The sequence below is a fragment of the Triturus cristatus genome, chromosome 8 (assembly GCF_964204655.1).
Source record: "Triturus cristatus chromosome 8, aTriCri1.1, whole genome shotgun sequence".
Lineage (NCBI taxonomy): Eukaryota > Metazoa > Chordata > Amphibia > Caudata > Salamandridae > Triturus > Triturus cristatus.
The window spans coordinates 1,267,581,468-1,267,596,470 of NC_140591.1; the positions used below are offsets into that span (position 1 = coordinate 1,267,581,468).

At 42.5% G+C, this 15,003-nt stretch overlaps 1 protein-coding gene across 4 annotated transcripts in view; it reads right to left on the minus strand.

The window, feature by feature from the left end:
* The window catches only part of SLC35A5 (solute carrier family 35 member A5), a 143,799-nt gene that overhangs the window by 12,618 nt on the left and 116,178 nt on the right, over window positions 1-15,003 (minus strand). For all 4 annotated transcript variants that reach the window (XM_085622973.1, XM_085622975.1, XM_085622974.1 and 1 more), the window contains one exon: window positions 171-238. In XM_085622973.1, coding sequence (XP_085479099.1) covers window positions 171-238 — 68 coding nt within the window. The remainder of the gene's footprint in view (window positions 1-170; window positions 239-15,003) is intronic.

Consider the following 15,003-nt stretch of genomic DNA (forward strand, 5'->3'; position numbering starts at 1 on the left):
TTGAATAGATTTACCCAAACTCTTGTGACTTGATGCATTAACAATACTCACAATACTTTATCGATTCAAGTGCTGACAACTTTGTTTTAACCAAACTTGAAGTTAGTATTCTTGACACAATGAAAAATTACAGTGCAACACAAGAAGCTCCTATGAGGCATTGCACTTACTTGAGCACTATTCTGAAGAGAATTGCTGTAGTTATAATAACAAAGTTTGAAAACAATGCAGCCAGGGCCTGTATTAAAAAAAGAAAAATTAGGTTATAGCCTGGCTGAATATGTATATTGCCGTCAGCAACACTTGTCTTGACTTGTTTATATCTAGAAGCATGTAACCTAGCCTGGGGAGCTCCGAATCCGTGCTTGATTGGGAGGAAGTAAAATACTCCCTGGTATCGAATCTGGTAGCGACGTCTTTAATTGCCAAACCTTTGTACAACCATTGCCAACTTACAGCAGCAATTAAAACATGACCTTCCAGTTTAAGTAAATAGAGACACAGTGAGATACAACCAGTCATGGCCCAAATGCTCAACTAAGGCGGTACAGGAAAATCAAAAATGGTTGTATCTGAGTCGTGAGAGTATGGTGTAAACGGCAATCAAACAGAGTGTAATGGACCAAGGGTTCTAAGGTTACTGCATACGCTCAGGTTTCCTTCTCCAACAAGACGACGGCAAGAACTTCATCCAGAGAAAACGTTTAAAAATGACTGCTCAAATTAATAATTTTAGAATCAATTGTGAGCTCGCATATCCATTTAGTTATGACATACAAAGTCAATCATTTGTGGAGGCAAGAGTGACTGCTTCACACATTGCAAGGACTGGATCATTTTGAGAATCTAGAGCTCATCATTTACACAACCAAATCTACAGGAAATGGGCCAGGGGCCTTTTTACTGTAGGCTACCCATCCAAAAATCCACCCAATCAAGCACGGATCCAGAGCTCCCCAGGTTGGGTTACATGTGTTGCCATTTGTTAAATTCTTTTTTTTTTTACACCTTCTAGAAGACATACATAGATTAAAAATGGCACATAAAGATGTTAAATAGTGCAAGGCAAAAGCATCTTACCAGTATTGTAAAATGACTATGGAGGGAGAGACAGGAGAAATGACAAAAATTACATTCAACATACATGATTTGCCAGCGGCGACCAGCACGGACTGGAGGTAGGGGGGCAGGGGCATTAAAAAATAAAAATAAAAACGTACCTTCTCGCAGCATCTCTCCTCCATAGTTCTCCCTCGCTGGTCTTAACAGGGAGCACACCCAGGCTCCCAGTCATAGGGGGGCGGGGCAGGGGCATTCAAAAATAAAATACACACTTACCTTCTTGCCGCTTTCTTGCTGAGTCTCTCCTCCGTAGTCCTCCCTCGCTGGCTCGAACAGGAAGCACACCCAGGCTCCCAGATATCCGATCACAATGTTGCCTTAGCAGCGTTGTGATTCGTCTTAGCGCCGTGTTTCGGCGCTCAGATGCTGGTTGGGAGGCTGGGCATGTTTTCCACGCAGCCTGTAATGCAGCCTGCATGGAGAACATGCGCAGTGCGTAAGACTGTTTGACCGGCCTGAGAGGGCCGGCAAAGCAGTCAATGCGCAATTAGAAGGGTATACCACTCCTCTTCTGCCCTCACGCAAAGCTGTATTTCACTGATAAAAAGCAGTGGAGCTACACTCCTTTGCCTTAGCAGAGGAGCCGCCACTGTGATATAAATAATATACACTGCGAACACAATGACAATAGGCCAGTTTTTCAAGTTCCATGATGTGTACGCTTTAGAGCCCATTAGAAGAGCAAACCTGAGGGGACTGATGAAGCTGGCTAGCGAGACGATTACATGAATAAGGTACAAAGAGAACAAAGGAAAAGAACGTCAAGGAGGCACAGGGGAGGCACTTTAGCACAGCGAGGACATTAAAATATGCAGAGTAGAGGCTTCATAATGGGAAACCAGAAGAAATGACCTTGGAAAGTTACAAAGCAAGGTTCCTAGTAGAGATCTGAAGACAAGTGCCAGGAGCATATGTTGAAACCTGTGCTTGGTAGATAACCATCCTGCCATTAGTCTGCAGAGAGAATATTACACAAGTTTAACAGTTTACTGAGAGTTCATTTTGCTTGTGAGAAGGGTGTTTAGTAATGATTTTGAAGTGTCCAAATGGAGGTATGTGGAAATCTTTCTGTTTAGGCAGGCAGCAGAACAATTAGAGAAGAGGTAACCTGAGCAAACAGTGATTAAGGACACTAGAGAAAGATTATGTTCAGGTGAGAGAGAGAGTAGGTATAACAGAATGAGCTGTAATTTGTCTCTGATGATTTCAGGAAGCGGGATTGAAGAGTCATACAGTGTTGGACGGCTGTGTGGAAATTACTTGCTCTGGTTTGAAATAAGGCACTGGTACGTAAAACTAAGTGATGTAGCTTAAAGGGATGAACAGGGGGCACAGAGAGAATCTTGGGAAGCAGGACCAGTAAGTAAGGTAAATGTCGAGAGGGAGGAGCACCAGAAAACATAGAAGGAACGCGTTACTTACCTGTAACTGCGGTTATCCAGTATTGGTATCTTTCATAGATTCACATGCCTGAATCATTCCCCGTCGTCGGGATGGGAGTCACCGGTAAATAACAAAGCAATGTCTTAGTAGACATATATAGTAACAGGCCCCAAAAGGCCTTAGCTTAGTAAGCTATCCACGTCCTTATGTAAAAAGGACCCAAGTTTGGCCAGTAGCCAATCAGCTAGCACCACCCTCTAGAACCTTCCTGGAAGGAGCTCTAGTCCCTCAGATTTTCGTATGCACTGAGTGCTAAGTAGTTGTATCACTGAGAGATCCAAGAGAGCCCTTCCAGGGGAGGCGGGTGGGTTGCATGTGAATCTATGAAAGATACCAATACTGCAGTTAGGTAAGTAACGCGTTCCTTATCCAGTATTCTTGGAAGGAAGGCCACCAGAGCTAGATAGACTGCGCGCAGTTCTAGAAGATTGATATGAAGTATCTTCTCTGAAGGGGACCACTTTCCGCTCATCTGCAGTTCTTGAAGGAAAGCCCCCCAGCCCTCTAAGGAGGCGTCTGTGGTGATTATGTGAGGAGCAGCAGGACGCAAGAACGGCAAGCCTTGAGAAAGGTTCTGGGGGCAAACCCACCATCGTAGAGCCAGTTTGATCCCAGGAGTCACGTGGATGATGCCGTCGAAGGACCCTGTACACTGGACCCACTGATCCAACAGTGCTTCCTGAAGGGGTCGCATCCGAAGACGGCAATGCGGGACTAATAGGATGCAGGAAGACATCATCCCTAGTAGGGATTTGAAGAGACGCACTGACAGCGTCTTTCTGATCATTATCCGGAGCGCTAAAGACCGAAGTTTTTCCTTGCGTTCCTGTGATGGGAATGCTTTTCGCCGTATGGTGTCTAGTGTAGCTCCCAGAAATTGCATGCACTGAGACGGCTGCAGGACAGACTTTTCCTGGTTGAGAGTTAGTCCCAGTGAATCGAAAAGCCTCAGACAAGCGTTGGAAGACCTTGTCGCGCCTTCTAGAGATGGAGACTTGATAAGCCAGTCGTCTAGATACGGGAAGACCTGGTGATGGTGATGGCGTAGATATGCAGCCACTGGAGCTAGACATTTGGTGAAAATGCGTGGCGCCGATTTGAGCCCAAATGGCAGAACCCGAAACTGATAATGTCTGCCCGCCACCATGAATCGTAGGAATTTTTTGTGGTTGCGGTGTATTGGGGCATGAAAGTAGGCGTCTTGTAGGTCTAGCGACACCATGTAGTCGTTCGCATTGAGTAGATGTAATACCTCCTGAATGGTGATCATACAAAACGACTGTTTCTTTAAAAACTTGTTCAGGTTTCTCAAGTACAAGATAGGTCTCCATTTCTTCCTCCTTTTTTCGGATGAGGAAGAAGCGGGAGTAAAACCATTTTCCCCGTTGACTTGGGGGAACCCTCTCTATAGCTCCCTTTTGGAGCATAATCTTCACTTCTAAAAGTAAAGGACGTAGATTTTTGTGAAGCATTTGGCGGGGAGGGGTTTGAGGAGGGATCTGTATGAATTCTAGAGAATGGCCGAATTGTACTAATTGTAGGACCCAGCGGTCCGTAGTTATTGCTTGCCAATTTGGGAGAAAGTGGGAGATTTTTCCGCCAATCTTGGAGGGCGGAGAGAAGTTTGAAGCCGGCAGTAGTTGACAGTCATTGCCGCCGAGCGGCGCCTTTTTGTCTTCCTCCTTTGCCACGAAAGGAAGATTTGGGGTATGAGGATTGCTGTCGCTGTTGGTATTGCGGACGGTATTGTTGGGAGGAAGAGAAGGAAGAACGTTGTTGAAATTCTCCCCTAGTGGACGTGTGACCTCTTCCTCTTGAACCACGAAAGGAAGGGTTCCGAAATTGTAAAGTACCCAAAGCTCTGGCGGTATCAGTATCTTTTTTAATACCCTGCAATGCCTCATCAATATGAGCGCCGAAGAGAAGTTGGTCATCATATGGCATGTCCAGCACCTTAGTTTGGACAACCGGCCTGAAGGAGGTTGCCTTGAGCCAACCCTGGCGTCGAAGGACTGCTGCACCAGCTAGTTGTCTAAATCCGGTCGAAGCAATATCCATTGCGCAGTCTATAAGCTCCGAGGCAGATCTTTCCCCCTCTAGCAGGATCTTCCTTGCCTCTTCTTTTGACTCCTTTGGCAGGTCTGTCAAGTATGGCGCAATGTCCGCCCACATCTGACGATTGTAACGACCCAACAGTGCAAGGGCGTTGGAGGCACGCACTGTTAAGGCCGACATTGATGAAAAACGTTTGCCTATGTTCTCCAGTCGTCTACCCTCCTTATCTGGTGGAGCGGTCAACAGAGCAGCTGGGTTGTTTGACTTCCTCTGCGCAGCCTGAAGAATGACAGAGTCCGTCTTTGGATGGCCTGTGAGACAAGCCAGAGCGGTGTCTGGAGCTTTATATTTTTTATCCAGCCGTGGTAGTACAGGAGGGACCGATGAGGGGTTCTGCATAATCTTTATGCCTTGTTCCCAAATGTAATCTATTATTGGAATCGCCCGGACAGACTTCTTAAAAGGCTCCTTAAAATCATAAAGGAAACAGTCTTGTTGGTGCGAGGGCATTGGAATCTGGAAGCGCTGGGCCGCTCTTTCTATGCGGTTATGAAAACCGCCAATGTCTTCTGGCAGCGAGTCAGCCGCGGTAGGAGCAGGGGAAACCGGACAGGGAAGGATGTAGTCATCCCATTCATCCTGGTGAGACTGAGTGTCCTGAAGCTCTCCTTCTTCGGGCTCCCCCTCATCTTCGTCGTCCGTGGTGGGACGAAGTGGCGATGGGACAGGCTCTGACTGCAAAACCAAAGGAGGCGGTCGTGGCCGTGGTGTTGGAGGCCCAGCTGGCATCGGGGAAGGTGCCGGCGTCGGAAACCGCTGTTTATAATCCGAAATCAAGAATTGGAGATCCGTGACCAGAGACGCAGGCAGACAAACCATGGAAGGTGGGGGCTGCACGTATTCCTGAGGCGAAACCTCCTGATATTCCTGGTTAATGTCCTCATAGTCAGAGACATCTTGATATTTTACGTGTAGTTGCGATGGACTTGTCGCCGCAGGAAAGAGACTGGCGTCATCCGAGTCTTCCTCGTCAAAAAGGTGAGTCGGACGCAAGGTTGGGACCTTACTGGGTGAAGTGAGGGCCGGAGTCAGTGCATGTTTGGTTATTTTTAGGTGCACATAAGTACTTTGCATATCAGAGTCCATATCCGTTGACGGGCGAGTTGTAGACGGTGAAAACGGCATCATTTGCATTTGAGACGTCGTCGACGAGGTAGTCGTCGACGGTGTCGTCGTCAGCGGCAAAGGTAATGATGATGGCTTCTTCGTCGACGATGGCGTCGACGACGATGGTCTCGTCGACGGTGCTTTCATAGTCGACGGTTCTTTCGTCGTCGACGGTGCTTTCGTCGTCGTCGACGAGGAAGCTTTCGTCGAAGGTGACATCTTCGACGCTCCCGTCGGCAGTTTAATCGACGACGATGATTTTTTAATGGTTAACGTCGACGAGATAGCTTTACCTGCCGTCGACGATGGAGTGGTCGTCGTCGAAGACATCGAGTGGGATGTAACCGTAGACAGTGTCGCCGTCGACGAGGTAACAGATTGCTGTCGACGGAGATCTTCTCGTCGTCGAAGCCACCGTCGACAAGGTCGTCGTCGTCGACTGGGTGGAGGCTGGTTTCTTAAAAGGTATGTGGTACAGCCTTAGGAGAAACAATCCCTGGCGGAGGCAAGGCCAGGACCTCTGAAGACGTTTTGTGCGTCTTCTTTTGTGGTGGCTGCGACGAAGGGCCCGGAGATGACACCCTTGGTCTCTTATGTGAGGAGTGAGAAGAGATAGAAGAACCCTCACTTTCCTCAGAGGACACAACAGATTCCTTGTCCTTCAGCCTTTGCAGCCAGATTAAAAGGCGCCCTTCTCGGTCTTTCAGGGTCTTAGATGAAAAGGTACAACATACCTTACAGTATTTCGAATTGTGGCTAGGATAAAGGCAATAAAGACAGTCCTTATGCTGGTCGTCCACGTGAAGCCTCTTCTTTCCACATGAAGCACAGGACCTGAACAGTCCCTTCTTTGGGGTATCAGCCATGACGAAATCAAAGAAGTTTGTAGCAAGAAACACTGGAAATCCAGAAGAAATGAGCAGAGATCAGTGGAGACTCCCTTAGCACGACGTGCGGTAGAAAATCTGAGGGACTAGAGCTCCTTCCAGGAAGGTTCTAGAGGGTGGTGCTAGCTGATTGGCTACTGGCCAAACTTGGGTCCTTTTTACATAAGGACGTGGATAGCTTACTAAGCTAAGGCCTTTTGGGGCCTGTTACTATACATGTCTACTAAGACATTGCTTTGTTATTTACCGGTGACTCCCATCCCGACGACGGGGAATGATTCAGGCATATGAATCTATGAAAGATACCCTAATACTGGATAATGCAGTTGAACAGACAGAAGCGGATATAAACCATCAGAGAGCTGTGCCTGCCAATCCGAGGAGAGGTGAGGCTTGTGATCAACTGTGTCAATAGCTGAAGAGATCCAGGAGAATTGGTATAGAAATAACTGTTTATAGAAGGCAGAGGTTATACAAAGTTAGAAAAGTAATTAGGTCTGTTTCACTTAAAGACATTGACAGAAATCAGATTATAAATGAAGGTTTAGATTCTTAATGGATAAGAATTATGGGAGACTATTGAAAACCAGTTTCTCCAGAATGTTAGTGGTTCCATGATATTTGGCCAAAACCATTAGATTGGGCACATGATGGATCGACTAAGTCGACTATGAAAGTGTAGAACTTCCACTAATGACATAGTTCTGCTGCAAGTTCTGGCTGTCCCCAAAACTCTTTGAAGGAGTTGACAACTCAAACACTTCACGACAGAAAAAATGGTTAAGTGGGAAAGAAAACACAAGAGCGGCTGCTGCTGCAGGTTGGTGTAGCCAAAGCTCAGGCCAGAATAGCATCTGCTTAAGGATTAGTGCATGGACTAATTCTGGGTGGTGTACGGAGGGAATGCTTAAGGAGTACAAGAATGAGTCGACCAGGATGCCCTGGGGACATGATTTGGAAAACAAAGGGGTCCCCTACAAAAAGGATAAGCCTTGGCAGGGAAATACCATGTATGGGAAAGAGGTAAAGCACCAGGCTCAGTGCAAGGGTAAAGTAACAGGAAGCGCAGCAACTTCAGAGACAAGACAATCAATACAATTACAATTAGAATTATTACAAAACAATATTTTTATTTTATATTCGTTATTTACTTCATATGTATGATAAATACTTTTGTAGACATGATCATTGATATTCAATAATACGCAATCAAAGAGTGAATTTTGCTTTGAAAAACATAATTATACAACCTTTAGATCTGTTCAATTACATGAAAGCATTAAACCAACACATGAATATGTAAAGTTATAAAACACTGGACAAGTATACAGAAATTTTAAGTTATGACGCGTTTCGGCAAAACCTTCTTCAGAATGTTCTTGTCAGTGATTACTATAAAAAGTAAATAATTTTTTTATGAAACAAAACAGAAAGAAAAACAATTTAATTTAAAACCAATTAATATACATGATTTCACTCTGAAGTTACTGGGCTCTATTGACAATCAATAAAGTAGACAGATGTCTCAATCCTAACTGGGATTAATGATAAAGACAGTAACAAGCACTGGAAAAGTCCGTGACCCTATACCTAAATGGTGTCATGAAGCTGAAAGATGTCAGTGATAATGCATGAAAGTGATATTCGTATCTATTGTGAAGGAAAAAGAATTATGTGAAAGGAATAATTTACAAAGAAAAATCGAAACAAAATACTGTAATTATATAAGAGAAATATGAATCGTACCTATAACTTAACCTAATACTTGGTCATGAGGCCAACGAAAAATGTAAAATTATCTTGGAGGAAAAATAAAAGAAAATATGGTTGTGAATGAACTTTACTCAATATTATACATACTCTGAGATCTGATGCATCCGAGTTCGAAATATGTTGACAACTATATGCCAAGGATGAAAGAAATGTCTCACTCGATCTTACCCAATTGAGATAAATTACGGCAAAGTTCACAAGCTGGTGATAATACACTGTTGTGTGGCTCTCATTCAATTAGCATGAGGTTCTACAAGATAGAGAAAATCTCCTTTTTAATATAGTCAGCCTTATGTTCCTATTGAAACAAATCCTAAATAGGAGATTTGAACTCAAAGCCCAATTTATAAGCTCTAACTGACTGATCATACATACCCTGAATTGAAGCCGGTTGGATTAAATGATAGATTAATCTTCTGTTATATGTAGTGAAATCCCCCACAGGCTCCCGAAAGATTGGTGCAATGAACTTCACCTCCCAAAAGTTAGAATACTTGTGGAGTCTTAACTTATTGGCGAGATCAGTGGATATACATTTTTTTGAATCTCCGCCGATATTCTTGGGTTCGGGTAGAGATCACGATCACATCTGAAACTGAGACAATTAATTGAAAAATAATATTGTATATATATAAATCCGAATTGTCCACGATATGAATGACCAGCATGCTGAAGGGCCTGTATCCTGGGTGTCTAACCCTTTGTTATGTTAAAATCATCACATTAGAGTGTATACACCGCCTAATGTAGATTATCTCAAGTACTACTCATGAGACATAAACACTGAAATTAACAGGAAGTCTGTATAGATATAGGTTAAGCCAAAAACTATGTTCCAATAAAGCCCTCGATTAATGCCTCCTTCACAACATCCTATCTCTGGGTAAAAGGTTTATGCGTGAGGTATAAAATTATCTCAATGACTAGTGTGAGTTATCTCAAGTACTACTCATGGGATATAGCGAGAAGTATGTATAGATGTCAATTGAGCCAAAACCTAGGTTCTATAAGGGCCCTCGAATATTGCCTCCTTCACAACATCCTGTCTCTACGTAAAAGAAAAAACCTATGGTAACTGACTAGCTGAATGACAGTTAACCCACCCGCTATTTCCCTGTTACATACCGCAATTCAGGCAATGGTCCACAGATCTGCTTCCTTTGTATCCTTGTGCGGAAATGAACAGACGCCATGTGCGGTCCTATATATGCTTCCGGTAATTTGAAACACCCTTGTAGTGACGTGTTTGAAACGCGCGTGTTGTCTAGCAGAGATTTTGAGAGCAAAGAACGCGGCCATCTTGGAATGGGGAAGAATGTTAGATATCCACATCGGGACGAACGAGAATATTTGAAATTATACGTGAAAAGAAAACTTTTTCTTGAAAAAAGAAAGCTAATGACGTGTTTAAAAAGCACGTGTTGTCTAACAGAGATTTTGAAAGCAGAGAACGCGCCCATCTTAAAGTGACGAAGAATGTTAAATATCCTCATGGGGGTAAACGGTAATATTTGAAATTATACGTGAAAATAATACTTTTTCTTAAAAATAGAAGGCTGATAATAAACCCTCTATCAACTTATGTTAAATAAATACAAAATTGACAATCATAGTTACGTGTCAATACAAGAGATCAAATAACTTGAAATACCAGGAAAACGATTGACAAAACCTTGGTAATTTGAACCATATTTACTGAGAAAAAGTTCTCATTTGTTATAATAAACTGCAGACGATCAACCTGCAGAAAACCGAAATCCTTTGGTAACAATATCATAATCCAGTGGCTGAACGAAACTTGCATATAATTACAGGTTGCTTATCTAACGTGAGGACCCTATCCACAGTGGTATCCTAACCAAATAGCAGGACACATGTTGGCATGAAAGAACCCCACCACGGTACTTATGTCGTGTCAGAAAAGAGTAAAGATGGCATGTATTGATCACAATCCTGTGACGGATAAAGAAGAGAACAGAGATATGGGAGCACTACAGGTTTATTATTGACATACAACTTTACTTGATTGATTGCTCCCATGGTATGTCCATGTTCAGTCCCCTAGTAGCTGTGTCTAAGGTAAAGATCCAGTACACTTCCCTGAATTTCCTGGTGATATCCATGTTTAATCCTGCTTTATGTGTGATTTTTTTCGATGACATGCCATTGCATGTCATCAGGTTGATGATTCTGCTCCAAATAGTGTATGACCATAGGGGCTGTAACCTTTTTTGTCCGTATGGCAGACCTATGTTCAGTTAATCTCACATTAAGGGTTCTGCTGGTTTCACCTACATATCCAAGATTGCATGGGCATATTATCAGATAAATGACATTAGATGTCTTGCAGTTACTCAAACTTGTGGAAATTAGAACCTGATTATTAAACCGAAATGTAGGACCCTCTATTGCTGAAGTGCATGATTTACAACTAGTACATTTGTATGTACCAACCACTGGTTGCAACCCAGTTAGACTGGTCTGATATGATGGCACATTATTGTTCATACGAGAGTTGACTATATAGTCTTAGATTTTTGTTACGCCTGAAGGCAAACATGGGTTTAGGCATGATGTCTTTAGTCAATGTGTCCGCATTGAGTATTTGCCAGCTGGAATACACCGCATGTCTAATCCTGTCATTCAACATGGAGTGGCGGGCAATAAACACTAGAGAGGGATCTTTCGTGTCCTGTCTTTTAGTCAACAAATGCGGACGGTCAAAAAACCGAGCTCGCTTATATGAGTCTCTGATGATTTTTTTAGGGTAGCCTCTATTTTGAAATTTGTCTTTCATGGCTGTTGCCTTGGTGTCAAAATCTATTATGCTGGTACAATTGCGTCTGAGACGCAAAAACTCACCAAAAGGGATGCTATTTTTTTGTATCACAGGGTGAAAGCTGTCATAATGTAAGAGGCTATTCCTGGCTGTCGGCTTGATGAATAAATCCAATGCCAGGATACCTGATTCATGTTTGATGAGAACATCTAGATATTCCACCCGTTTGGTACTGATGGTATAAGTGAAACGAATATTAGAGTCACATACATTGATCAATTCTAGAAAGTGTTTGAGATTTTCTTCAACATCGATCCAAAAAAAAAAAAAAACGTCATCTATGAACCGTGACCATTTGGTCACAGATTCATAGAACGGAGCAATCTCATTGAAAATAAACTTATTTTCAAATAAAGACATGTAAATATTTGCCACCGTAGGGGCGCAAGATGCGCCCATACTTACACCTTGACATTGCTTGTAGAGTTGACCCTTAAACTCAAAGATGTTATCAGATAGTACTATTTTCAGGCATTCCAAGATGAAAATAGTTGGACCTGCAATATTGTATGTATTGAGAAACCAATGTACAGCTTCCATTGCTCCATCAATGGGGATATTACTGTTCAAGGACTCAATATCCATAGTTACTAAAAATTGAGTCCTGGGGCAAAACGAAGATCCTTCAACTAAGTTGATGATATGTCTGGTATCCTGTACGAAGGCAGGTGAACGGGAAACATGTGGGCAAAGTAACGCATCCACATATTTAGCCAATGGTTCTGTGACTGAACCTATAGTTGTAACAATAGGTCTAAGTGGAGGATCTTTCTCACTTTTATGAATTTTAGGGATACCATAAATGCTGGCCAACCTAGGGTTGTCAACATTCAAAAAATTCCACTCTTTCTCACAAATCTCTCCATCTCTCAAAGCTCGATCAGTGATTTTACGTATTTTGGCTGCAACCTTTTTGGTTGGATCTCTGGTAATTGGGGTGTAAAACCGAGTGTCTCCCAACATGTGTTCCATTTTGGCAACATATGTGGTGGTATAAAAAACAACAATGCCGCCCCCTTTATCACACGCTTTGATGATTTTTTCTGTGCTGTTTTTAAGATTTTGTAGTGACTTGTATTCTTCTTTGTCTAGGTTAAAGGGGGTCTTAGGGACGTGTTTAGTTAGGTTAAGAAACTTTTTGTATAATACCTTCTCAAAGACTTCTACTTGATGACAACTGATCAATAGTAGGGGTAAAAGTAGATTTTAATTTTAGACCCGATAAGTTAGTATCATCATCATGATATTCATGATTCGCAAAGAATACTTTAAGCCGAATCTTTCTAAGAAAGGCTTGCAGATCTCTAAATAACTCGAATTTATTTAGACCTGAGTGTGGTACAAAAGTAAGGCCTTTAGATAATAGAGACACGGCAGATGCAGCAAAGACGTGCTACTGAGATTAAAGACAGGAGTTTGCTCTATTCTCTCCAATATCTTGAATTCCGTTTCACCAAGAATTGATCGTAGTCCATCTGTTGATGTGCTTGGAATTGATTGGGGTTCATCTGTGGATTGGATTGAAACCTTGGTTGATATTGTGTTCTCCAATTCCCCCGTCTGTTGTAGCGTCTCCCTAAAAAAGGAAAAGTAGATCGCTGTCTACCAGAGTTAAATCTTGTATTTTGGAAGCCCTGAGCTCCTTGTTGTCCTTCATTGTCAGAATCGGAGTCGGAAAAAGTGATAACTTTTTTGCCATAGTTATATTGTCGGTTGGAGAGTTGATCATACTGACCACCTTCAGGCTGACTTTAGTATTGGTCTGTTAAATAAGGGTAGGCAGACTCCTTACTGAAAATCCTGATGTCTTTCTTTAGTTTATCTAATTTACGTTTATGAAGATATTCAGTATAGGAGTGTAGATCTTTTTCTATTTCCTCTAACTTTTTTGGGGATTCTTCCAAGATACCCGATGCTTTAATTTTGTTTTCTAGATCTAATATTTCCGTCGCTAGTTGCTGTAGGACCTCTTTAGCTGTCTCCACAATTAGCATCATGTAATCTCTTGAACAGCTGTTAGATATCATTGCCCATCTCTCTAAGAACTCTTTGATTTGGACAAAGAGTCCCGGAATATTCCTTACTCTTAGACCTTGAGGAATAACGCCTGCTTTCAGGTATTCCAGCATGTAATGGCCAAGCAACTCTATACGCTTCATCTTCTTTTTTAAAGCTAACAGCAGGATAGCCTCTTCGTTTTTATCAGAGGTATGTACTGGTTGATTACCAAAATTTACTGTACTCCCTACCATGTTTGCAAATTGTTCATCTGAAAAACCAAAGGTAGGTAGATTAGACATGATGGAAAATTCCTCAGTTACTGACATAATGACAAGTCCTACGAGAATGTTAAGAGAAATAATAAATAGAATAAATAGTGAGGATAACACAACTGACCCAAGAGTTGGGACTCGGACATGTAACAGTGCAAGTTCCTCAGTTACTGACATGACCAATAAATGATAGCAGATGAAGGTGCTCCAATGAAAAAAAACACAAACATGGAATAGCCAAAAACAGGTTTCTAGGTAATGACTGTGAGAAAACCGAAAAGGGTAAAAACAACAAACTTGTAAAATGACAGGTCACGTCGATGACCTATATCAAAGTCGAGAACCAATAGCACTGTGAATCTTCACCAGGCAAAGAGACTTGTGAGTAGTGTACTCAATTATGCTCTACCACTAGTGACCCAGAAGTGCAGATTTGCCAGTCTGGAAGCTCCAACCCATGCAATGGTTAGTGGCCTATTTTTTACACTCACCACTGCCCAGTCTTGAAGAGAACCAGTTTCTTAACCGTCTGAATCAGGCGATTCGAAGGTTGGCATGAGGCTCAAAAGATTTATCCCTGGACACCATTACTTTGTAATTTTGGACTGACATCCTATAAGGGAGCCACTTTTGATGGCTTGTACAGACGAAAAAAAATGTGTGTGACAAATGGTGTGTAGTGAAGGTGGGTGAAAGGATTTATAAACTCTGGGTGTGAGGAGGGTTCTGAGAGTATGTTTAATCATGTCAATTTTGGCAAAGAAGGAGAGGGCAAACTCAGTGATGACTAGGTTAGATAAGGTGGCGGTGATGCTAGGAGGGAACGGATAGTGTAGGAGAGACAATGTGGGTGAGGTTGAATGGAAGGTAAATGCAAAGTTCCAATTTATGATTTGGCTGCTTCTGAGGACCTAATGAGTACATGGGCATTTTCTGCAATGCACAAATTTCTCTATTTAGATGGGAATACATCTTCATATTTAGGACCGAACTATAGGGAATGAGCCAAGAATGGATCGAGGTCCTGTGGGGTTGAAGATGGGTGCAGGGTTATGGCAGTTGAGGATGCTATGTAATGTATTATTAATGCCTTGAAATGATGAGAAGAGGAGGCATAGTGGGTTTGGTCAAGGTATGAGGTTATGGCATATGCAGATACTTTGTGCTTGAAGCTAGAAGTCACCTTATGGATAGCCATCAATAACAATAAGTCAATCAAGATAAACCTTTTTTTACCTTCATGTGAACCTGCCCCTCAGCCTCGAAAGTTGGAGATCACAAGCTAATAAAAGAGTCAGAGCCCACCTTAGTATTTACCAGTGATACTGACCTTCAAAATGCTTTTGTCTGGGGTAGAAAGATTTCAATTCCTCTGGATCAGGCCTTTGTGACTAATTAGGAGGAGGAGGAGGACCATCATCCATGCATGCTCCTTTCCATTTGT